The 26,460-nt window shown below is 42.9% G+C and overlaps 2 protein-coding genes across 3 annotated transcripts in view; both read right to left on the bottom strand.

Annotated features, from left to right (window-relative positions):
• Positions 1–26,460, bottom strand: part of LOC117166140 (uncharacterized) — a 116,086-nt gene that overhangs the window by 77,083 nt on the left and 12,543 nt on the right. For both annotated transcript variants that reach the window (XR_013060535.1, XM_076625948.1), the window contains exons 6-7: positions 25,449–25,703; positions 24,458–24,588 (exon numbers count right to left, since the gene is read on the bottom strand). Coding sequence is in view for 1 of the 2 variants with exons in the window: in XM_076625948.1 (XP_076482063.1) it covers positions 24,458–24,588; positions 25,449–25,703 (386 nt within the window). In the remaining variant the exon portion in view is untranslated. The remainder of the gene's footprint in view (positions 1–24,457; positions 24,589–25,448; positions 25,704–26,460) is intronic.
• Positions 1,043–9,307, bottom strand: LOC117166141 (uncharacterized). The gene is made up of 7 exons (XM_076626031.1): positions 9,137–9,307; positions 7,076–7,294; positions 6,784–6,902; positions 4,803–5,152; positions 3,915–4,427; positions 3,312–3,491; positions 1,043–1,413 (listed from the first exon to the last, which is right to left on the bottom strand). Exons 5-7 carry the CDS (start codon positions 3,949–3,951, stop codon positions 1,304–1,306), a joined length of 327 nt encoding a protein of 108 aa, XP_076482146.1. The 5' UTR covers positions 3,952–4,427; positions 4,803–5,152; positions 6,784–6,902; positions 7,076–7,294; positions 9,137–9,307; the 3' UTR covers positions 1,043–1,303.

Genomic DNA, 26,460 nt, shown 5'->3' with positions numbered 1-26,460 from the left:
CTTTTTAAATTCTATCGATATTCCGTTTGACGCGAGCGTCGATCCAACGATGAAATCCAATTAGCTCTGTTAATTGAATCACGCGACGCGGTAGAAATTAATTAATCTACAACAGAACAAGTCGACTGGTTGGGTAACTGACTTGATAGAACTTTTCACCGTTCAGCGGGAAACGAGGAAACTTTTCTACGCCGTCGTTTCACCCAGCCCGATTATTTATGAAAGTACAGTGACTCGCCAAAGCACTCAAACACTTTAATATAGAATTTTTTTTTTATGAACATACTACGCACATTGTACCGAACTTTTTGAAACTTCGTTAATACCGTAACGAGGCAGGATTATCCTGATTCCGCTGGTAAATTTCGAAACTAAGCCAAAGATGTATATAAAAGCTGCAAGATATTCGTTGGCAACATAAATTCGGTGAAAAATTAGCATGCAGCGTTAACAGAGTAGTCTGCAACGTAAAATTAGCGTTATACACGATCACGCTGAATATTCTGGCTTAGCGATGTCGCGAATAATGGATCTTTCAAATTGCTGGTCTTGGCGAAATAGTTCCCAATAGATATTTCCTCGTCTCTACGTGCATACACCCTCGGATCCTTTTCAAACTTTATCAATACAATCACGACAACGGTTCTCGAGTATCTTAACATTTTTTCATGAATATATTACGCGCATCGAGCGAAACTTTGTGCAACTTGGTTAGCTGTGTAACGAAGATACAACTATCCTAATTGCAATAGCGAAATTCCAGATCGACCCGAGAGTCTACGAAGAAGTTGCAAGACGTACGTTCAACGTCATTGTCGAAATTAGTATGCAACGTGAAGACACAGCTAGCGCTAAGAATGGCTCAACTAAATATTCGGATTTATAAATATAGTCGATAATTGGTCTTGCCAATATCCTGACGATCATTGCGATATCGAGTATCCTTGCAATATCGAGTAATGTCTGGAAATTTCTACATACGTTCTCAGGTTCGTTTCAACTATTATTAAGGCGACAATGATAGTTAAGTCGCGTTGAAATGCCAATGAAATTCCAAAATATCGTATATAATTTGTAATTAAATATATAAATACGTAAAATATATGATTTGTTCCTCGAAGAGCTTGTTAAAGTCTGTCTGTCAGTGAGTCTGTGCGTTAAAGAAAACATTCCGCTGACATTCATCTTCTGCTCGGTATATTTTACGTTTCGGATACACTGCTTTTGTACACAGCTGTCGCAAACAGTCGACTCCGGCGTTCGACTTGCACGGTCTTTCGATCGTTTGATTAGGGAACCGCTGTTAGACTCGATGCAACACGGTCGGTGGACTGCTCAAACTGTACACGATGTAAATGTAGACAGCGAAAACCGCAGCGCACGTGCCCAAAGTGAAGACGGCCGTGTCGAATCCTACGGGAACAGAATCGAAATCGATCGTGAGCCCCGAGTTTTGACCAAAGCGTTGCTCGCTTGAATTTCCTTTAAGCGAAGGAGGAAATTTACGCCGTGTGTCCTTGCGCGCGGGGAAATATTCGCGCGTAAATGTTTAGAAATGTTCATTTTTATAAACGTCGAACACATCGTGTGGAAAAAAAGAAGAAAATTACACGTAAACAACGAAGAGTATCATTCGAGATAAAAATTCCAGCGACACTGGCGAATGCTCTTTCGCAAACAAGAATCTCGCGGGATCGTTAGAAAGGAAGATGAATAGAGAAGATACTTTGACGCGTTAAAGTCACGATAATTTAACGCTTCGCTCAAACTCCTGTGCAGTTCGCAACGTCTCGGTTCGTCTTTCGCAGAGTTCAGTTTCCAGTTGTTTATGAAATTTGACAAAGCCGATTACGGCCGGGGCATTTCGAATTTCATTCGATCTTTCGTCCCAGCTTTTCACCGAAAGCGCAGCACCAGCCGAGATCCTTCGCTGTTTGCGAAATTTCATAAAGCCGATTAGAATCGACGTAGCGGACCATACGAAACGAATTTCCCGACGAGAAAGCCTCGCGTGCACGTCCCAGCCCACTTGAAATCATTCGTTCGATCATCGTTGGCACGCGGAAAGTAGCCTCCGATAGCCTATCAATGAAAAGCAGAAAATTTCCAAAAACCTTCGCGTTGTTCCATGCGTTCTATATACTTTCGACAAACTTTAAACTAGCGTTAGGTTTGGCTTGGAGTTAGGTTCCTGGCAACACCGAGAGCGTTGTCAAGGGAAAGTATGGTTGTCGTTTCTGTGTTCACGAGTCTTTCGTCACTCAGCTCGAATAGACAAAGCGCGCAATGAACGATTAATCAGGCAAAGGAGCGATTAATACGTCGTCCGACAGAGTAAAAATTGGGCGCGCGTTATCGTAAGAATTTAAAGGCGGCAAGGCGACAGAGGCGGCTGATAACACGCGCGAAGCGTTTCCCTTCGTTAACAAAGAAACGACAGAACTTTCGACGAACTTTTTCATAATCGATAAGCTCGTCGTAACAGGTCAGCAGTTTTTGTAGGATCCAGCTTCGTAGAATGGTATCGCCTAAGCTGGCAGCCGGCGTGGACATAACTTGCGAAATTCCTGACGGTCGCAGACACAATTTCGCGCAGAAGCTACAGTAAAATTTGCGGACGATGAATGGAAAGTGACGAAATTGTGCCGCACCGCTTGGAATTTCGCAAGTTAAGCTCGTACTCGTTGCCACCTTCTCCCAAGTCCTAGCGTTGTTTCCGAAAATCGCCACTGAAATCGCCGACACCATTTTTAACGACAACAGATTTGACCGACAGCGGAGCTGATTGACAACATCATCGTCCGACGATAATTTTGACTGGCACCGGTTCCCACTGACTGGCAGTATCAACACATGGAAATAACAGAGGATTTTTACTTCTGTAGGTTCGATGGTTGTAGATAATTGATGGAATATCCAACCCAAACGCAATACGGGGCAGAAAAATTGAGTGGTAGCAATGAAACAACTTGCAGCTTCGGTTGCAATTAATTCGCGTGAAGTTCGAACGTAATTTCGACGCGGATCAATGATTTGGTACGCGTCCTGGCCATCGTTAAAACTACAGCAGCGAAGCCGTTGACAGTTTAAGCAACCGACGATCAAACACTGTCGTCGACGAATTGCTGTCGGTGATTTGAATGGGACCCGTAAGAAGTACGCGGCAAAGTAGCTCAACGCGGGCAGAACGCAGAAACATCGAAGGATTTGGAAATAAATTTCCGCTTTTCTTTAACAGGCAACTGCGAGTTTCCTTTCGGATACGTCGAGACGCCTGCTTCGATCTCTCAGGGGAATTAAAATTGTCTCACTTTCTTTCGCGTGTTCGTCCCAGCCTTGAGACGGGCATTCTTCGTCTATCGATGACTGCACCGATTCATCCTGCTTCAACGGCTTCCCCTCTGCGGTTTCGTCTGAAGTTCCTGCTTTCGTTGTCTTCTCTTCGATATCTTCCTCGACCTCTTCTGCAACCTCATCGGCCTCTTTAGTTTCTACGAAAGATCGCGCGAATATTTCAAATGCTCGCACGCAAGACACGCAACAACTGCGTTCTGTCTACTTCTCGCCGGATATTAGAGTAGCGAGTTTCGTATCGTTAACAAACGTATTTGTTCCATTGAAAACAGAAAATTATGCCCTGAAACACCATCGGTAGTTGCAAATTGCAAAATGGAAGTTGTAGATTATATTTGTTAAAGGTAGGGCGCGTGCTGTTCAAATTATCTCACGAAGAGTATTGCGATCTTTCCTCGTGCTTAATTTTGATCGCGCTATTTCTCCAGTTCTGGCTAAAATATTCCGAATCCATCGTTGACCGATAAAGCGCAACAAATTTCTGAGGCGATCGACGAAAAAAAAGAAAAAAGAGAACTGTCGTATTATTTCTTTCTTTGCTCTTAACTTCGTTACGATACCTTCTGCTTCCTGTCGCTCGTTAGGTTCGCTCTCCATAGCCTCGGACGAACCAATTTTCGATCTCCGAGAAACATCCAACGACTCCAAACTGTTTCGGATCGTCCCGTTTCAATTCCTCGGTCGCGTTAATTCGATTTCGATCCTGAGCGAGCCACGACGATACAACATGACCGGGCAAAGAACCAACGGAACTTGATCTCGCGCACGGCGCGGAACAACCACCGCGCGACCTCTTTTCTAGTCGGATAGCCGAGCTGAAATCGTCAGTTGGGACGTCCTTAGTTAGCGGACGAGTCGGCAAATTTACCCAAGGACTCCGCCGGGCTCTGGCTGTCGTTAAGCACAAAAGGTTCCCTTGATTTCTTGCCTCTCGTTTTCCTCTCGTTGCACGGCCGAGCCTCGCGAGCTTGCACAGCTCCTCGATGTCGGCGAATTAATCCGCCTCCGGTGATTACGCGGCTAAACGAGTCTCTTCCTCGGAGGCTGCCGCGCGTTTCCCGGCGGCTGGCTTTCTGTTCGAACGATGCAAATTTATGATAAGCGCGAGACGTAGTCGGAAACGACGTCGTTTCGTTGCAAGTGTAGATCTTCGACTCAGAGACAGACGCAGAGCATTGGAAAACCGAGCACTGATACACGTAAATACTTTTCTCTCCGTAATCGGTCGAAAATCGAGACTCAACGACCGCGGATCATCGTTTGGAGAACTCGATCGTACGTAGCGGACAGGATTCGTCGTTTTGTCGAACTTGGGAGACAGGGCGCGAGTGAAAGAATATGAATATATCATGTCGTACGTACAACGAGTCCTCCTGGAGCCCGATGGGACCATTAACGATGCAACCGGGACAAAAGATTTCGAGTCGAAGGGAACGAGCAATTGTTACCTAACTGTCAGTAAATTAGGAGCGTCCGTTTGAGGATCGGTTGCCAAGATTTCTGCTCTGTGGTCCAGTTTTTCGCTCCTTTGTTCGATGATATTCTTGGCTGGTGTTGATGAATTTTCAAATGCCCTAGGCGTCAGTCGGGTCCTCGTTATTTGTTCCTTCAGCTTGGCCAGCTGTTTCGCGAAGTTCAGCTGGAACCTCGGATCCTTCGATCGGTCCTTGCTCGACTTCTTCGTCCTCCAGCTGTTCCACGATTCTTGGCTCGCGATTCAACTCGGTGTCGGTGGAACGTAGAGGCGTTTCCATGAGTTCCTCCGAGCTAGCGCCCACCTCGTTGCTTTTGCTCTTCTCTAGGTTCGAATTCGCGGTATTACATCGACGGACAGTCGTTCGGAATGGGACCGACCTCACCAATTTCCATGGTCTCGAAATATCTTGTCGCGGACATGATTTTGACGAGGGTAGATCCCCAAACCGGCAACTCACAAAATTACGAGACTTCGCGGATGTGCCGAGAATACGCATACGAGTTATGCATCGGGCAATTTTTGTTCGCTGCCCAAAATTCTCTCCGAGGGACGAGATCGACCCCCCCAACACCCGGCTACCCTTCCATTTCTCGTTATAACTTGGCAACTGTAAGAACTAGGAAAGAAGTTTACAGGCAACAGCTACTCCCTTCAATTAGGATTATCGTTTGGTAAAAAAATTGATGGATGTTGTAGCGAGGGACGGAATCGAGAAGCAGGCGGATCTTTACGAGTCCGTTTCATTTCATCAGAGCGGATTTGGGCAAGAAAAAAGAATGCATAAATACATGTCCTCGACGGGGACCAAGAGAGAAAGAAAAAATACTAAACGAGACTGGAAACGGATTAATAGAATTGAAAACAATATTGGAGAAGCGAAGAGCAATTACAAGACGGGCAGGAGCGACGATAAAGAAGCACAGCAAGGAGGCAAAAGCCCAAAAGTTGTCGTAGTTTTAAAGACAGAATAATTAAGGGAGTAAGAGGGGAGGTAAATATATATATATATAAGAAGCGAAATAGGTAAATGAGGTGTAAAACCGAAAGCTCTTCCAAAGCAGAAAAGCACTGACCAAGCAATAATAATAATATATGTCCTTCGTGTATCCCCGAAATTTTATAATTTTTGCAAATTCCGAGTCGAGAATCTGCCCTCGCGAACAACTGTCCTGCATGTAACAGTTGTTCGGTTTCAATTTTAAAGATAATACGGAGGTACGGAGAATTTATGTCTAATATTATTTTACCCTAGAATGGCGACGTAATCCTAACTTAGATTTAACTGAAGTTTGTTGGAAACACCTGAGGAGCTAAAGCTGTCTGGCTCAGACTATTGAACGTAGTAACACGTTTCAAGGCCGTCGAGATCGGTGAGGCGTGACGTATTCTAAATAATTGACCATCTCTGACGTTACGCGTGTCCTTTGTTTCAGCAAATTACACAGCGTTTTTCGTTAATTAAAGTATCAATTTCAATGAAAGTATCTTCAGCGAATTTAAAACCGGAAATGAGCTCGCACGTGCGCAGATGCAATTTGCGTGTTATTTACCGGTATATTTAACGCTGAAGTTTAAAGAAGTGGACTTAAAACGTTTGAATCGATAGGGTAAACAGGAGATTAAATTTATGCGCGAATAATTGGTATTTTGTGTACTTCTCGCGTGTTTGAAAATGTACGATGAATAAGCAAAGTGCTTGGACACTGCACGTTTGTAGAAAATTTCTACCAATATATTGCTCGTTTGAAAGCAAGGCAAAATAGTATTGTTATATTCGTTATTCTCGTCGTCATTGCTATAATTCAGGATTACTTTAATCGAACGGATCGTTAAAATCACGTTTTCTCAATATTGGTTCTAATTTGTCCAAAGAACGATTCTAATAAATACCTCGAGAGGCTGATCAAATACGAAAATTTGCCAAAACAGATTTAACGTGAAATAAAGCAAACCTGCGGCCCGAGCTTGTTCAAGCATCTTGGCTTTTAAGAATGCGAGCTTTTTGCAATTGTTCTCTTTCGTGCATCCTATGATGACAGGCATTTTTCACCGACGTCTTGTAACGAGAGATCTAAAATAAAACTATGATATAAATTCTATTTCGTGGCTTGTCTTTCGATTTCTGCAATTTAAATTCAACATTTCTGTTAATTGCTGTCTGTAAAAGCGAAAAAAGCAACGGTATGATAAATACTTTTACAGTAAAGAGCTTAGGGATAAAATTGAATGTTTTTATAAAATTACGAAGGGAGGAAGAAGAAAGGTGTTGTTTCAGCTCGACGCGAGATTATCTTCGCGACCCAGAAGCGTTTTCTTCGGCACAGACCAACGTCCAATCTTCTGTTTCTTTCAGCAGTGCTTGTACCCACAATCTTTTGACTCGGACGCCTTCTCTGATCGTCTCTTAGAGTTAGATGTCGCACAGCGTCCCTCGCAAGCGCGTATTTCGTACGATTCAATGGGCTGTTACGAAAAGTAACATTAAACCAGAAAATTTAACTTTGCAAGCATAGTGTTTTCTCTCTTTCTTTGATTCTCTATGATAGTTAATCCTCGAAAGCTATCGTCAAGGAACGTTACTTTAATGTCAGTCGCGTAAAAGCATACATACACAGCCCCTAAGTATAAAATATTTCTAGTTTATTTATACCTATGCCTCACAAGTTTCATATTCTGTTACTTTTGAACTTGACATACGACGAAAGCATAATGAAACTGCCTCTACTGGACCCGCATCGTTTCTACGATCGGCCTCCTACAACTGACCTACGTCTATTTCCCATACGTGCGTAAATCTCGTCATGTCCTTATCACCTGCCACGCAACACACCCAGAATCAGGAGATCCGACGATTTCACGTTGGTTTGCTCAACATCGTACGCGGGAACTTTCGCGATTTCGGCCGGAGACGTGCTCCACAATTTCCCAAACTTTCGGAATTATTCAGAGCTCATTGGTACAGGAACTTCTTGATAGCACCGGTATTTATTGAATTACCTCGGATATCGACGCGCCGCCCCGAATATTCCGCACGCCGCAGTTCGTGGAACTCACGTCTGTTTCATAATCGAAATACTTTCCGCAGCGTGCTTCACCGAACCAACAGAGCCGAATCATTCGAAATGAGAGACTGATCGAACCACGAAATACGTTTCTCTGGAACACTACCTTGCCAGGCTCGGTCAAGTGCTCGGTTTCGAAATTCAATTTGAAATTGTACGTTCGTCGTTGCTACTTTCGTTCGTCTGAATTTATGTAAATTCTTATATTAAGAAAAGCTGAGGGGCTGATTTGCATAAAGTTAGACGAACGAAGGAAACAACGATGAAATTTAAATTACATTTATGACAAGTGTGTAACTATGCTGCACTGTGAGCACCACGCGTATCGACCGATTATTATATTTCTGTATTTATCAAAAATATCGTCCCGTTCATGTTGCATTCTTTCATGCTGCTGATTGCTAATATTTACTTTAATTGGTAGAAAAGTTTCTGTCAGGATAAGGTCAACTGGTTCGCAAGGGAGGAATTTTGAAAATGCAAAATTGCTCGTGACACGAGAAATTGCGTATAAAATATCCCAAAGTATGCTGGTCTCTATGATACGTGCTACGTGAAATAATTTTCGAAAAATTCGCAGTCTAAGTATTAGGAACTCGGTTGCTACGCACGATCAGCGTTGGATCTTCCCCTGTGCTAGGAGACACGCATCGAGGATCGCAATCGAAGCGATTGGTAGTGGAATTGTTACGAGATTTCAGCTCTCTACTCGGTTCGTGGCTCGGCTGACGACTCGATCGACGACTCGATCGACGAGTCGAATCGCGACTCGATCTTTCCTGGTCGGTCATTTCGTGAAGGCGATATGCCTAGAAATTCTATCCAGCGATCATTTTCGAAGCCTTCGTCGTTCAAAATTTGCCACTGTCTTTGCCAAGGAAGTACGAGAATTTCGAGTCCTGAAACGATTGCTTCGTACTCTGTCTGATTTTCTTCAAAGTGGATTATACCGGCTGTCCAATTTTAATCTACAATTAGAAATTACTCTTCTTGTTTTCGAAAAGAAATCGTTATTTTTGCGAAGATATTGCTGGTTTTCTAACTGTGTTGTAGCGTATTGCGGACCCTAATTGCCAAGAAGAGCAGGCACGATACAATAAATAAATATAATATACGTGTTATTTTGTTAAACTTCAATTTGGTATATATATAGAGAAAAACCTATCTTTTATGAACTTCTGATCGTACCGTCACACATACGCAGGCATATAAATGCAACGAAACTGCAAATGAATTTACTTACTTGAAATATTCTTTCCGATTTTCAGCTGCAAAGATCCACAGTTTTGTCTATTTGCGACGTGCTTTTACGGCAATTTTGAGTAACTAAAGTGAATTTTCTAAGGTTGCATGACGAAACGACGATTGTTTTTTTATTAATAAATGCGGGATTTCGGCGAAAACTAGTTTCTAGTTCGCCATTTCGTTTTCGTTGTCTCGTTTAGCAACGCGCTCGTCTTTCGTTTCAAATCTCGCGATACTAAAAGGCCTGGTACACATTCGTTTCGGTCGCGATGTATCGCAAGGAAATAGGATAATTGGACAGTAAGAAAATGCTAATCTCATAAACGAAAATTCAGCACAGCGTTGCGTATTACCACGCACAGTTTATAATTTGTATTCCGGTTTCTACGGCCACGTATTTTACAATCTTATAAATTTATATTCCCATACAGTTACTCTCGCGGGTTAAACATCGCAACAACGTATAAATTAAACGAAAACGATGCGAGTGGAAGGCTGAACGAGCATGCTGGGATATGCTACGTTACATTATAACGTATATTCTATGCGCTTGATAACGCAGGCGTGAGAAACGCGAAATGAAGTAAACGAATTGGCGATGTAAAAGCAGAATGCTTTTGATAACATCATCTTTCGGTTCAGCTACCAACGAACCGAAAGAAGAACAGAATTCCAACGCAAACTCAACGTGTATATTCGCATATCGCGTGAATTAATTTTTATTTACGCGAGAATAGCAAATTACCGATCGATAACAATTATTTTTTATTCTCTCTGTTCTGTAAAATATCCTCGAGAAAACGTATACAGAGTCTTTGAAAGAAAGAAATACTCTTGCAAAAAGGAAGAATATTCTCCTTTTGTTCGTTAATCATGTCGTTAATGTTTATAGAGAAGTTGCTTTCTCTCAGCGCTGTGAGCTTTTAATTGTTGTTGCAAAACCTCCTACTCAGATAAATCATTTCCCTTATTACATATTTTAATTCAGCGAGAATAGTGAATGGCTTGATTAATGAATCTACATAAATCTCGCAAGTCTGCATGAAAGGAAGCACGCAGAAAGGGAACTGATGACTCTGTATGGTCAGCACCATTAATTATTATTTCAAGTTTGAATTCAAGGCACGGCAGATTTTACTTCACCATTGAACCGAATTAAACTGTTTGAATTTTTCCTTTTGTTTTCTGCGTATAACAAAACTCTGGACCTTTCGATTCCGTTCGATGAAAAGCGCGCAGTTAATCGTATCGGACGACCGAGAAGACGCGAAAGAACGTTGCCGTTTTAGGCGTAAAACTTGCCAGATTTAGATTTTAGAAAAAAACAGCCGCCACCTAAACGGCTAAACTAAATTTCGAGAACATGGACATCCTACGAAGCCTTGAAAAGTATTTAAAGAGCGAGCCAGAAGAAAGAATAATCATTTTTTAAAACCAATGTTTACTAGATAGTTTCCCAACAATTTTTCACCTACGTGAAATTACTACAAAAATACCTTCCAACAATTGGTAATTTTGAAACGATGGAGTGAAAAATATTTGAAAATCGAACCAGGGGAAAGTGTCGGTCACTTTTAATGCTAATTTCTACCACTTGGTTCTTCCACAATTTTTGTTCTACGCGTCAAATTAGAAGCTAAAACGCGACTCTTCAAAATTCATATTTCAAAGCGAAATTTCTTATTTTTTTTTACCTTGGTTCGCAGTCTATCTGGTCTGAAAACCGCAGAAAATTACATTTCACCGCAACGCGCGCGAACCGTTTGGCGAAATAACAGAGGGGACGACCATCGCCATCTCATTGAAACAAAAATATTCCAATTATATACATTCCACCCTTTTCGATTGCTTTCGTCTGATATCAAATTCCTTCGCCGCGGCTCCGTAAAATCCGAATATTCGGCATAATATTCGCTGGCTTTCGCCCGCCGATAATCGATGCACTCTGTCCGATAGAAATGTAATTGCGCTCGTTGGAAATTATCTTCGAGGTAATTACCATTAATGGTAATTACGGTGGCGATCGTATCGAAAAAAGAGGCTCGTTGAAAAAAGGAAGGAGAAACGAAAAAAAAGGTGGATTAACAGGGCGGGAAAGAATTGGCGGTGGCGATGGTGCTGGTTTGAACATGTGCCAGAGGATGGAAGAACATCGAACAATGTTTTCGCAGTCTCCTGGTTCTGTGATATCGGCAACGCCGTGTCCTCGTCAGCCGCTACGTTAAAGATAATATTTTCGAGGCAAGTTGGAAACGCCAACGACCGAACAAGAGCCGTTTTGAAAGCAGCGCGTTTCGCCTGAGAGCGCAACGTGGCAAAAATGGGCTCGGGGAAACGCTGATATAGGCAGATAGGTAAACACCGGAGAATGATGGATGCGAACCAAGGGAGAACGTGGCATTTCCCGGCCGGAGAAATGGACGATGCGAGACTGTTCGATTTTATCGCGGTTCAGCTGCCAGTCTATTAGTCTTATGGTTCGATGGGAAATCTGTGCTGGGGATACGGCTGACTAATACCACTGATATTTCTTAACACTAACCTGACCTGGATCGGCCAAGAAACGGGTCGTTTCTTTTGTTCACCTAACTTTATGCGCGAATTAACGTTGAATCGGAGAAGCTTCTTCGCTGCACTAAAAAAAAAAAAAAAAAAAAAAAATGTGATCTCTGGCACTTACGACGAGCCAGGTTCGCAGGATAAAGACAATGTACGTATTCCGTAGTCCACGTAACCGAGTCGAATTTCTGGGCTGATCAGCCAAAATGCATAAACCGCTACTCGCTATACGATTGTCGATCCACGGGGAGAGCTTTGACTCGCTGTAGACTGTCGTTGATTTTTTGCGCTTATTTTATCCTACTCTGTTTTGCTTTGTTTAACTTTCCTTTGCTGTCGCCTTTGTCAGTCAGTCGTCAGTTTCGTCGACACTTTCAATTCTGCCGCAGTACGGCGTGTGTGAAACTTTGATCGCTATCGATACGATAGAGTCGGCCCCGTTTCATTCGTTTTATTTCTTGAGCCGGTAAAACGCACCACCTGGCCACGTTTCGCGTACGTGTCTGTATTTTGGCCGCAAATTATTTAGATGGATTGCTGTTTGCAAAAGTGTTCTCCGGTATAAGCAATAAAGTGCAGATAGCCGAGGCGGCGTGTTTATCGAGCAAACGTAGAACGCAGGAAAGTTTTGGACAGGGGCGTGGATCCTGTCCGAGTGGATTTAAGTTGTTGAGAAAACAGTTTTTCGCCAGCCGGCCAGCCCAGCCTCTGCTTTATGTTTGAATACGCCAACGTCAGCACAGAGACCAAAGATTGAACGTCTCTGTTAGCCTACACGTCGGATTTCTAGTTAAACGTATCGACTTACCGCCGGCAACAATTCGTTTGAGGCTTCAAACGAATGACAGACATCGATAGAAATAGCAATCGCTTTTCCAAATCCCTTTGACGGCTTTTCGTACGCAGCCGATGCGTTCACGCGCTGCTTTCATCTGCATGATTTAAAAGGGTGCAAACAAACGGACAGTTCGGGCGAATTGCAGAAGGATTTGTTACATTATTTGTAACAGCTCTCCGAGTTTTTAGAATTCACTGCCTCTACGCTCACCTGTGTAATAAATTTCGAGAAATTATTGGCGGCGATTAATCGCCAGACAGTTTCTTATTAGAGCGTGCGTAGAAAACGAAAGAAACGCGAGGATCGGCCCGATGATGATCGTTCGCTGTTGCGGGGCAAATCAGTTTATGAATTCCCATTAGAACAGGAACAGGAAAAAGAAGGAAACCCGAATACCAGCCGGACGATGCTGGTTATCCGCTGTTTCGCGAAAAATCAGATTATAAGTTCAGGTTAGAGCAGGAATATGAAAAAGAAGGGAAGCTAAACATCGACCAGACAATACTAATTATTTCCTCTTGCGAGGAAAATTAGATTATAAGTTTTTATTAGAGCACGAATAGAAAAAGAAGAAGGAAACCTAAACACGAACCGGACAGTAATAATTATTTCCTTTTCCGGGCAAAATCAGATTATAACTTCTTATTAGAGCACGAACAGAGAAAGAAGGAAAGCGAAACACCATTGAAAAGTTGCTACAACTTTTCACAACTAAGAATTGTAAATCACTCGTACGATCAATATCGTGAGCCATTTAAACAAACGTTTGTTCTCCGTTTCATGTCTTTGTTTTCCGTAGACGTAAAACTCTGATCGATCGACATTTTCTCTGATAATTTGTTAGGTAACGTACTGTGGGAATTTTTCGTCCGCAAGCAGCTGCGAAAGTGGCCATTTTTTGACATCGTCTTTTCCGAATAAAGCACGCTCAATACCCTGACGAGAGCACAACGAAACCGTCGACACAGGCACGGCCCAGCTCGTAATTTTAAGCCGTGCATACCAGAGTAATTCCTTCTGTGGTATTAAGCATGGGATAATGTTCTCGGTTATATCGCGATGCTTAACGCGGCCATGGATTTACGGTTGGCTCCAACTTAATCGAGTTTTCCTGATCTTCGCGAAAGGGTAACGCGTTTGATGTTATTTATTCGACATTTTTTAGATATGAAGAATTACGGATCTTCGGACAAGCGAGGTCTAACGAGAAAGTAAGCTGAAACTTTTCGAGCTTGTCGTCGCGGTATTGCCAATCGTCGATCGATTAAACGACACTTTTGCGCTTTGTCTCTACTTCTGTATATTATAGCGAGGACTAATTAGCTGAGTAAATTAACGAATTTGTATGTCTTATTGAAGAAAAAAGCATTGCTATAATTACGTAATAACTAGAACGGATACACCGTGCCATAATTGGAAAGGAAATAATTACGTTGGAAAGCAGCGCTTGATAATTGGACTAATTGTATTAACAAATTATTTTAGGATTAATCTGTATCTGATTGGCATTTCTAACTTCAAATATTCGCTATTTTACAGACCAATTTTCAATGGAAAATTAATCGAACTTCACTGGATTATCAAGTGCTATTGATAATTTTATGTAAAATAGATTCATAGTAAAGCGAAACGTCTATGTGTTATGCTCGTATACAGTCGCGTATTATACAAAAATGAAACACCTACGCTAATTTGTCGAGTCCCTTATCGGCTTACTCGTTTCTTTTCCAACGTTATTTTATCGATCCAATATTTACGTAGTCGTTTGACTTTTTTCTTAGACACACACGATCAGTTGCAGCGATTTGTAGATTGGAAAAGGCGAGATCAGAGTGTTGGAAGAAATAAACGGAAAAGTAGCTACGACGATAAATCACACGGACATAGAGGATTATCGTTGCTCTGTTGCGTTATTCCTTACGAATGATTAATCGCAAGTTGCAGTATGTCGTAGCTTGGATGCTAATTTTGATACGTTTATCCAGGAAAATACATAAATTTAAAGGCTCAAATTATGCACGAGTTACGCGTTGTTCGTTATAACGAAGCGGATCAGGCTCGCTCGCTCTCTTTTCACCTAAAAGCCCTCTCTCTCTCTTTCCTCTCGTTTCTGTATTTTAATAACTGACAGCAATTTACGTAGACGCAACGCGGCTGCTATCGCGTGAAAATTAATGGGTTAATATAGTAATGTGCAACAATTAACAGAAAATTAATAGTAGCCGATTTACGGCTAGTAACCTGTATTACGGCTCGTTAAGAGACGCTTAATTGCATATTTCAACAACTTAACTGACAACGAGACTCCGCAAAGTTGCTTTGCCTTCGCCGCCTAAGCAACTTTACGCAAAGTGTCTGTTATAATTTGTATGCAACTTCAAAGAGATGATATCAAACACCATAACGTTATGCGGCAGACTTATTGCATTAAACAACCAAACTATTAATTGACATTGATTTCTAGTGCAATACGATGCAACGTTAAAGTACAGTGACCTGCTGTAATATACGCGTAAAAGGATATGAGGCAAGAAATTAACAATTGCCATAGAGAGGCAAGCGAATGTTTCGTCGAATCAGGTTTGAGGCATTGTACAGAGAAAATTGAAGAATAATTTCAATCGAGCTAAGCCGCGTTTGTTGCAGCGTAGGATAGAGACAACTTAGAGATGATTTTCAGTCGAGTCAAGCCAGATTTGAGCCATAAGACAGAGGAAACTTAAGAAAGGTTTTAACTTAGATTAAACCAGGTTTCGGGCATAGGACGGAGAAAATTGAAGAGCGATTTAAAGTTGAGAACGTACATGTTTCACGTGTCAGTGCTGAACGTACCGGCGTATGGAGTATGAGGGATGGGTTTAAGAAGAGAGATGGCAAGTGGAAAAGATACAGATAACATACATAAGGTGGGTATTAGGTCTGGACAGCTGTACACGGGAGTTACACGGGGCTAGGAGAGACGAAACGAGACAAGATAAGAACTAGGACAGGGAAAAGAGCAACAAAGTTGAAGGAGGAAGCAAAGGAAGAGGAGGCAAGAGAAAACAAATACCAATAGATCACGTTTGTTGAACTAAGAATGACGACGTGCTTGCGTTTGAACATTCTCATCCTTTTTGCACGGATCTGTCCGATTATTGCAATCGCGGAGTTCTGAACTTCTTTATTGGCTCACGTGCACACAATGCAGCATGTAATTTACATGCAATTAGTTAACAGCATTTGTTGGCTTTTGTCTAAAACCATTTAGATCAATGGGACGATTGACCTTTCGTGTGCAATTCGCACGTTTCCCACGGATACACACACTTTCGTTTTTCATAAGTTTGGACCAGGTTGCGCGGCGATTTCCAAAATTTTCAAATCGCGTTAATGCGACAGGAACTCGTGTATCGTACGCATCGATCATCTGCGTACTCCAACATTTACAGGAACCGGTGCTTTTACATTTTCCAGAAATGGGGTTTCCTCCCACGATTCACTGCAATTTCTTCTAATTACTATCAGCAACTTTCGATACGGCGCGGTACCTTCGTTCGCTCACGTTCGGAACCAGTAAGAACGACCTCGAACCAGATCGTCGTACTCGAAGAAGCCTTGCCGCAATAATTAGTGCGGTTCCCGGGGAAATTATGCCGCATAGCGGAATGGCCGTGCCGGCGCTAATATCGTAATACGGTGGCGCATAATTAATGAAATTAATATTGGCTCAACCAAGGTTAGCCAGCTGGCGTATTGTGGTTCACCGCGGCGAAACGTGAGCTCGAGGGTCAACGAACTATCAAAGTTACTCTTACGGACAGGTTTACCGTGCGTATGGTTTGCGTTGTTTGGCTAATTTCGTAAAATCAACCTTCGTTCGATGACGCCTCGTCCGGCGTCCAGTTGCATTCCATTAGATCGGGGGATGCGTGCGCGCTTTCGTTGATTTGCCATTTGGATCAGACAGAGAAGGATGTCGAGAAGCTGGCATTTTTTCACGGAGAAATTCTTACGGAACGTTGTTCATCAACCATCTCTACGGAAGGAAAAAGCGTCGTTCCGACGTCTAGCGAAGATGCGCTAAGAAGGTTGAGAAAGATGAGCGCCAAAATGAGAAAGTAGCAGCTCGTGCGTTACGTTTAACCTTCTTTAGGTTGAGGTACGTTGCACAGGCATCGAGTGTAGATGAAATTACGGCAGCGTGTCTGACACTGACGAGAAGATGGCAATAACTGCGAAATATCTGCAATCTACTTCCAAGTATCATTAATTTCTCTTGAAGAAAAGACGCCACGCTAATGACCGAATCTCGAGGAGTATGATTTTCTATTTCCGAGCAAATGCACTGTACGTTCTTCTCTCTAACCGTTACTCCTTCTTCTATTAGGAAATTCCGTACGAGATGCAATAGGTTGTCAGTTACTGCGATTACTCTGGTACGCCCAACTATATCGTACGCTTTCTCGATGTCTAAGCATATCGCTTTGAGGTTTTCGTTGTTGATAAATGCATCGCGTACACTGGTTTCCAGGTTGATCGAATTATCTACGGTGGCGTGGTGGTAGGTACGAGATCCTCTTCGCACTTGGTACGCCGTTATACTCGAGATAGTAGCGCGGTCTGCGTTGATAATTTTTCTTTGCTGACGCTGCTCATTGATTCCTATTGATGAGGTAATTTTGCTTCGTCTTCTAATCTGCGCCAACGCGCCAACGATGCTGCGATTCGACTTCTTCTCAAAGATATAGAAAAAAAGAGCCAGTTGACAACGATGGAGAGACGAACTCGTCTTATCGGTTCGATCTCGTGTCCTTAGCTTCGAATTACCTTCAGGTTCTATCGCACGGAGCTTCCTGCTCGATCGTACGGCGAGCAAAACGTCTCAACTAGTTTACAAGTAAATTACTTGCAGGCACAGAGAGGATGATGCCACCCGTGTTCAGCACTTCGAGACATAATGGCGGTAACCTGGGCATACTTGCAATTAAAGCAAGGACATCCCTACGGCTGTGCAGGCAGGTTAATTCTTGGTCTTGTCGTTCTGCTCCTACACAGGTGTTTGTTCTACAATTACACGACTCCGTGTTCCCTTTGCTGCAACCAAGTTCACTCGGCTTTTTACGCGTGCTTCTTGCTAATTGGATCCTTATTAAGCTGTATCGGGTGAAAAGTTTAACGTTACGACTAACGACAACCGTTTGCTAACGATAAAAGAGCACAGATGATACTCGTTGACCAATCTTTCGATATTCACCGTCAATTTTTCGATATCGTTTAGAGAACAGCTATTGAAACGATTTAATTTCGTACTTGAAGTCAGAGGCAAATCGGCCACTATTTGGACTCTGTTCGTTTTAAAACATCCATAGTTGCTCGTAGATTATCATTTTGGAGAGAAAAACTTGCAGATTTAAGAGAACTCGTTTAGCAAATATAGCAAATATTAAAGTGTACGCTAGTAGCTTCATATTACGATAGCCGATACCGGATATAATCCGTAGAATTTTCTACGATTTTGTATCCGCATGGAAATCTTCATCGTCTTGACCATTGTATTCCGCTGCGTGTTGCAATTGATTTCTTCGACAGAATATAACGACGTGTACGATTAAAAGGAAGGAAAACGCACGCGTTAAACGTTTATTCGTAACAATACGAATTTCCCCAGCAAAATTCTCCAATTTCGTAAGCTGACATTTCATAATTTCGTCGCTGACATTCGCCGTCAACTAATGCGGTATTGATTTTTCGCATTACAGCAGGATAGCTGAATGGATAGCTTTACCTTGTGGTATATACGTTCAACCCGCAAAGAGTTTGCTCTGCATACGGTCGCACAGCCACGAGGTTTAACAGCGCTGCACGCTGAGAAACGACGACTCCACGTTTCCTTTTATACCGGCGCCTTTATTCCGCGAGCGTATTCGACTGCGTCCCGACTGGCAACTGCACTGCTGGCTCCATGCTTCCACTTCCGCGTTATATCTCGTAAACCAACTTCTAATTGTGTCGCATAGATGTAGGTAAAATTTCGATCGGCTATTTTCATTAGCTTGTTAGCTCGCAACGACCGTAAATTCCAGCGAACTTTGATAAATCGCGTCGAGAAACGAGAGCACGAAAACTGGCCGCGCGCGCTTCTCGATAATATTCGATTTATTTTATTGTCGTCTCAGATTTTGCTGCGTCGAACACCAGTGAAACAGCCTTCTTACGATTCCCGCTAAGTAAAATGATTTTTCATCGACATACTATTCGTTCGACTAGGTTTTCGGACGTGTGAATGAAATGGAACGAGGTCCAAAGATGATTTTCGATTCATTTTTCAACGTCGTTTCTCCTCTTCTTTTTCTCTCTTTTTTTTTTTAAATCTGCCGCGATTTCGAGAGAATTGCGCGAGGATGATAGCAATTAAGGAGATAAAGGGACTTTTATTGAAAGCGGAATCGCGAGCATCGAGAGTTACCGGTGGATTTAGGTGTGCCGGGGCAAAATGAAATTTTATATCCAATCAGCGTCGCCCCGACAAGATGTAGCCCCATTCCCCCGAGTGGAAATTGTAGAACGGAAATCCCGCCATTACGAGATCGCCACGGACCGTTTCGCGTCTCTCTTTGGATTCCGCGAGATTACATTTACAATATTAACCTGCTCGTGGCCGGTCGCGCTGTAAATAAAGCTGGCCAAGCCAGCGCTTCAATCTCAAACAACTTTCGACGCTAACGTGCTGGGAATACGACTGCGAGCGTCGGTGTCTTATGAATAATGCGCGCTAAAAATCACGACCTTTCTCAGACCGTTTAATAAATTGTACATCTTCCATTGCACGGCGATCGTCTTCGTGGTCGATTAAATGCAATGTCGTACGATTTAAAATACATTTGCTGTATCGTATTCGCAAGTATCTCTGTATTTGCCTATAAGCGTATCCTTTGTTAGATCGTAAGTTATCGTTCTAAGCGAATGAAATAATTTTCCGATGTTGTTTCGACATCGTGTGTTGGATAAATGAAATACTTTGTGCAAGATATCTAGCACGAACGAGTTATGGCAATAATTACCTACGTCTTCTCATTAGTTAGAATTTACTGCAGGTTCCATTCCTCTAAATCGAATGTTTAATAATCTCATATAAGCGTTTTGTACGCTGTTACGAGTACTTTTAGAAGCCTTTTTTAGATTCTTTGTCCAGAGACACGGAACGTACGATGTACATACGTTTCTGTAACAATCTTCTACGTCGAAACAATGTTTCTCGAGGCAAATTTACTTTTTTAAACAGAGTGTTGTATAAATTTCTACAGATTTGGGTAGATCTGATAATGATAAACGCTTCCTGCCTATTTAACAAAATATCTCTGTGAAATGCACGAGAAACAGCACAGAAATTAATCAGACTACGCCTTACGTTCTCAAAATGTCTTTACCTTTGTTCGATTCTTTATTCAATTATTCTTCAGTTTCCTTTTCTCATTTAGTTTTAACGTTACCTCAGCATCAAAGATCGTTAGTAATTAGATTCTCTTGTTGCGTGCAAATGCAAGCGAAAGAACATCTGTATCCATGCTGAAATGAAAGAGCAAAATCCTCAAACTCGATTTCCTCCAAAGCCAGACTAAGCACGATAAACTAAAAATTGTGCTTTCTCTGTTCACTCCTTCTCCGGACGATCATGCTCTTCGCAGTTGTATCGCTAATTACGGGGCGTTTTGTATGCAGTGCATATTCCTTACAAAGGCAACACGGTCGTGCAATTATAATCGTCTAACCAGCAATCCTTCTTTGGTCAAATACGTGCGTTTTATACGACACTTAGGAAAAAGTGCGAAGAGACAGTTGATGGCACTGACATTGCGAGTTCAAACGTCACTGTGCGCGGCGTCAGACAGGGGAACGAATATTCAAGATACTTCAATCGAATCGGAGAGGACGGGCAACGCGAACAAAAGATTCGACGAACAGATTTTCGCCGACACGAAGTTCCTGATACCAAGTTCCTGGAAAACTGCACGTTATGTGCATTTTTCCCCCACGCGAACAAGTCTCCGGATACCCAAGTTCCAGGAAAACTGTGTGTTGTGTGCATTTTTCCATCCTTTTTCCAAATGCTCGTTCGAGTGCCTCATTGTGCGCATCTTGCGCTGCGAATTTACCCCGTTGGCTTCGTCCTCTTTTTAACGACGCGCACAGGAGTCTCGAGGGCTGTTGGTTAATTAAAATTTTGAAATTCTAACTCGCGTCGAAAATGGCGCGCTGAAGCCCGTCCCAGGGTTTAGCTACCGCCGTCAAACACTCTCTTTGATCTTCTGTTCGGCCTTGCGCGCGTTCCACCCAAGTCCTGTTTAAATGCCGCTGCAAAGCGGATCGAACGCAATGTCGCAGGAATGTGGAGAATCCTCTTAAGGTGAGATTTCCTATAAGCGTCAGACGCGTTTATGTGGACAGACAAAGAGGCGAATCTACGTATCTACGGCGTACAATAATTTTTTTACTATCATCGCAGCAACGCTGCTACGATCCGGTATCCCGGACGAAGAATGCAATTAAAGTCTTACGTGTAAACAGATTAAACGTGACGAGCGCACGTTAAGTTCGTTTATGGCAACGTCTTTGGTATGCCCATGCTGTCAAGCGTCTTGAAAATGTTCGACGATCTGTTCACGGAACAACGCGTTAATATGAAATTATTTGCGTGTGCATAAATCAAGCGATCGACAAACTAATGTTGAGAATGTGGATGAAATGTTACGAAGGCAATCGCCTACAAATAGGCGAAGAGATTTGAAAAAGGAAGACGCGCAAGATGACGGTGGGTTGGTTAATCTTCGATCCCTCGAGCCAATGAAAACATTTGACGTATCCGTAAACTTGTGCCATGAGATTTTTTCAGCGTGTCGAGTTGCATCCAGCGTGAGGTCATCAGCGACGTTGTTGCATCCAGTGTGAGGTCATCAGCGACGCTGTTGCATCTGGATGGATCGTATTTCACAGTATATCTCAGCTTCTTTCGTTAAAAGATTATATACGCGTGTTATAACGACGTATGCATCGACGCTTAGGTCTCGTGATGCATCTTCGAATGAACGTAGTTCGATATCGGCCAAGGACACTCGTATCGGTGCAGGAATTGGATGTGCTGTTAGTCGGTGATGAAGATTCGATCGACATGCAGGTTTCAACGTGAAGAGGGTGTCATTGATGCCAAATATAATGCACTGAATAACGTGTCGTCAGAATTTCTCAAGAAACTTGTAAGGAAGTCGATCTACGCTGCGAATGCCTTCAAAAAAGAAGATTACTTTCCGCGATCGTGAGTGGCACGTCGATTAACTCGATGGAAATGTAATAATATTTTCTTGTTGCTCAACGACTACGAGAATAGGTCGAGTCCGGGCAATGCTCGACAGCGAAGCAATCTACGTCGCCTCGTTCTTTATCGATCCTATGCAACGCGACGAGAAGCATTAATGCAATCGTGCTAATTAACTGTCCATGATTAAAATGAAAAGTCTCGCATCGATCGAGGAACGGTGTTTCCGGTCAAGACATTCTGACAATCAAGGGAAATAAATCTTTTTGAAAAGAACATGCGTCGCTTCATAGCACCCATTTATCCCCAAAAAGCATTACTTTATAAGAACGAGCTCTTTCGAAGAACATTTTCTTTTCCGGGAATATGTGTTCTCCCTAAGAAGTCGTTTTCTAATACGAAAAAGGCTGTCCTTTTTTTCATTTAAATAATCGAAGTCAGAACTCGAGTTTAACTGTATCAAATGGATCGTACGACACTCGGAAAACAAAATAGTATATCATATTTGTCACCTTTCCTTTGCTATCGCGGGTCGAGCTTGGGAGATTTCTAGCCGCGCTTTTTTCATTCAAATAATCGGAGTCGAAACTCGAATTCGATCGTGTGACATTCATTCAGACCCTGTGTGACATTTAACTACTTTCCTTTGCTATCGTGGATCGAGCTTGAGAGATTTCTAGCCGCGCTTTTTTCATTCAAATAATCGGAGTCGAAACTCGAATTCGATCGTGTGACATTCATTCATACCCTGTGAGTGACATTTAACTACTTTCCTTTGCTATCGTGGATCGAGCTTGAGAGATTTCTAGCCGCGCTTTTTTCATTCAAATAATCGGAGTCGAAAGTCGAATTCGATCACATTAAATCGATCGCGCGACGTTCGAACAACAAAACAGTTGATATATTCCAATATAAATGATAGATATATTTCATATTTGGCTATATTTCTTTGCGACCGTAGGTCGAGCTTGAGAGATTCCTCAGTGTACACGCGATTTAAAAAGTTTCCATTGGACATTGATCGACCGAGCTTTCCACTGTTCGTTTTTCGACTCGCTGGGTCAAAATTATCGCGCGGTTATATACATAAATGATCCTCTCGGAGAGGCGTGGAGGAAGCGAGGCAGAAGCTGCAATTACGGCAAATGTTGTTTTCGTGTTCCTATCCCCGACTAAAACGTTGCTTAATGCGTTTTTACAACGGGCGAGAAAAAGTCGAGCAATCTGTATCTCGGAATGATCATGGGCGCGGATCTGCCGGCGATTTCGCTGCGTAAAACCACGTCCATTTTTGTTTGTCGTCGACGTTCTATCGGCTGCATTAAGAGTACGCGTTCATTCTTGCGCCTCCTTTCATTCCCGCCGCGAATATAGTTAATGCTCGCGATTCATCAACGGCTGGTGGAGTAAAAAACACTCGCTTTCGTGGATAATCTGTTACAAGCGTCTCCCGGCATTTTCGTCCTCTTACGGCTGCCTCATCCGGATAAAAGAGAATCTCTTCCGTGTTAATACGCCGCAAATTATTTTCCCGGTTAATGTTCCCCGAGCAATTACGTCTCTAATTATTTTCTCTCAGAATCTGCAGTTCTTTCAACTTTAATACCGATTTTACAGGTACTAAGCAAAGTTTACTATTCTATGAAATTCCTTAAAAATCGCAACGAACCGGATGATGCCGCGTGAAGTATGCAAAACGCGAATTTCCGTCTCCAGCCGGTCAAGTGTTTAGCATTGTATAACCGAACTGAAAGTTAGTGGACAGGTATGAAGACATGAAAATTTCCAGCTGCCCCACAAGGTAGCCAAACACAGGGGCAATATCGTGGCCCTTGGTCCACGGAAAGGACAATGTGCAAAGGCATTATAGAGTTGCCCGGTGGGCAGAGATGCTCGCGAAACTGCTATTTTGCATCGTCAAAGTGCACCGTTTACTTCGATTTAACCGGGTCTCGCACAGCACGCGAAATAACACGTTTCTCGGTCCGAACGAAAGACGAAAGTGTAGTTTGCAAATTTCATCCCGCCTCTGTTAACCGTGCAGAGCAATCAGGTTCGTGAAAGCCAGCTTCTCTCTCTCTCTCTCCCTCTCTCTGGAGAGTAAGCGTGGCGGAAACTGCGAGTAGCAGTCGAGTTTTATAATTAAGAATGCGGTTTGCCGTCGCATTTGTACAAGCTTCCTGGCCCTTTCTGGCCATCGCAGATGTTGCGGTGGCCATCTTCGTCGCTGCGCAGCGCTGAATTTTAATTTACAAGCGGGATGACCGCGTCGTTAGGTAACTCCCATTCGCGTTCCTCGCACTCTCGCGAAACAACTTAACGTCTTATTTCGTTTCTCGTTAAGCGAAATATCTGAACACGTGTCGTAGCAAGTTTTCACGTGCGTATCGCGCTGGATACGTTCAACCGCCGCGTGTGTACGAACAGAAAGGTCCTCCTTTGTCCCGTGTTTAAGGCAAATCACAAGGCGCACGCTCTTTGTACGATCAATCAGTGGCGTGCAACGAACGTTTCTCAAAACGGAACAATCGCGCCTGGCATAATTCAGATCGTAGTCCGTGGCGCGCGATTTTTTCGCTATGAAAGAGAAGCAAGCGCGAGCGAAATAATTGGATTTGCTTTTCACTCACCCTGAAACTCCTTCCTGGCCGCGCTGACGGAAGTGACGATGTTGGCCACGTGTCCCAGCACCGTGGCGAACAGCAGCAGACCAAACAGCAGCTGAGCTATCACGAACAGATACTCGCCCTTGCTTCTCGGCCTGCAAAGCGAAATGGAAAAGCGTGATTTCCTTTCGTCTTCCAATTCTTCAAAGCCAACTACCAAAGCATTTTATGCGCATCGCTTAAATCGCTAAGTTTTACCATTCGTTCGTCTTCCTACTGATTTTAGAGACATTTTTAGACTGATTTTAGATTTTAGAGCTAGTTGAACATCGACGATCGAAGGAGATCGACATAAACGTAGAAACGATCCGGCTTTCGCGAGGAACAAACGAGCAGAGAAGCTTTCGAAACGGTGTACTAAACGGACAGGAATATTTCATATTACGTCTCTTCTTTTTATGTCTTTCGCTTTTTGTTTTTTCGTTGGCTGCACGTACACGCGACATCGGCACCTCGAAGGTGCTTCGCACGTTTATCGCGGTTATATTCCATTCCAACGCAAATCTCTGAGATACAGAACATTTCCGTCTTTAAGCTTTACTTATCTTTCTCAATTCTCCTATCGCAGTATGAGATATTTTGTTCCTTGAAACCTGTTTCCAAATAATCTGCTGTGAGAATTGTTTGCTCGCAAAGAGGACCAAGAGTGGTCATTTTATAACGTTGGAGATTCCAGCAAAACTCGTGATCCTTCCGCGGAAGGCAGCGCGGACGACAATACAGTGAAATAGGGAGAAATCGAATTACCTGCAACGTTAGACGCTCTAGAACGTCCTGCGAGAATTTCTCGCTCTCAAGGAGGACCAAAAATGGCCATTTTTAAACATCTCTCTACTTTAAACATCTCTTCTACTTTATAACATTCGGGATTCGAGCAAAGCTCTTGATTCTCTCGCGGTAAGCAGCGTGGACGGAAATACAGTGCGACGAAACAGGCAGAGGAAAATCGAATTACCTGGGCAGGTCACCGATGGTGGTGAGGGCCAGCGTGCACCAGTAGTAGCTCTGCAAATATTTCTTCACCACGTCCGCCGTCTCCGAGTCGCTGAATACCCAGTTCTTACTGCCGAAGCCGTTGTTCTTATCGATAATGTGATAGAGGCACCCGTTCCAGTGAAAGATCACCAGTAAATAATGTATCAAGGATGTGGAGCGGAATAAATTCGGATAGTTGGTGTGTCGCTCGGTTCTGTCCATGAACGCCCAGAACCTGTGTGTGACAATGCAACAAAGAAGATCGCGTGAGATTACAACATGCTCGTCACGGTGTTTTCCTTCGTCAATCGAATGGAAAGCTCGAGTAAGGGTCTAGATCAGCTTTGGCATATTTTCAGAGACATCAGATTCTACGTTCGCTCTGTACCGTGCGTTTCAGACGTAATTCGAGCATAATTTATTCCAGGCAATGATCGGGTAGCTATTGTTTCGTCCGATATTCAGAGTATAATTTTGTTACGTTCTTGTCATTCATGAAGCGACAATGTTTACGCAGAATTTCGAGTTTAATACGGACAGACTTGTAAAAGTGGCGAGAGAGAGTCAGCTCGAGCGAAGGATCCAAAAATAACGTGCCCTCGCAAGTGTCGTAAGAAAGTTTGAGCATTCGATTGTTTTGCGCTATCCTAGGAAACTTTCTAAAGGAAAAAGACGAGGAGAGGAAAGTAGGTGATAAACGGAACGTGGTCAATACACGAGCATAGTTCGACAACCTCTATTCGGTATATGGTTAAGCAAAACTTGCATCGTTTCTCACCCAATGATACTTTTCTAACGTCGAAACGCGTCTCAAGCTTCGTCGAAATATACAGAGATTATTCCATTGATACGCGCGACTTCTCGTTTCAATTTCGTGTCAAATATCTTACCCGATCGTTGCGATTCTCTACCGACTGTTAAAATTAAAGATTAAATATAAATCGATTTAACGCGTTGATTAAACGTAAGATATTCTGTCGGCTTGTTCGTGG

Source organism: Bombus vancouverensis, chromosome 17 (assembly GCF_051014615.1).
Source record: "Bombus vancouverensis nearcticus chromosome 17, iyBomVanc1_principal, whole genome shotgun sequence".
NCBI classification, from domain to species: Eukaryota; Metazoa; Arthropoda; class Insecta; order Hymenoptera; family Apidae; genus Bombus; species Bombus vancouverensis.
Note: the sequence above shows the minus strand (reverse complement) of the source record. Positions and strands in the feature narration are given on the sequence as shown.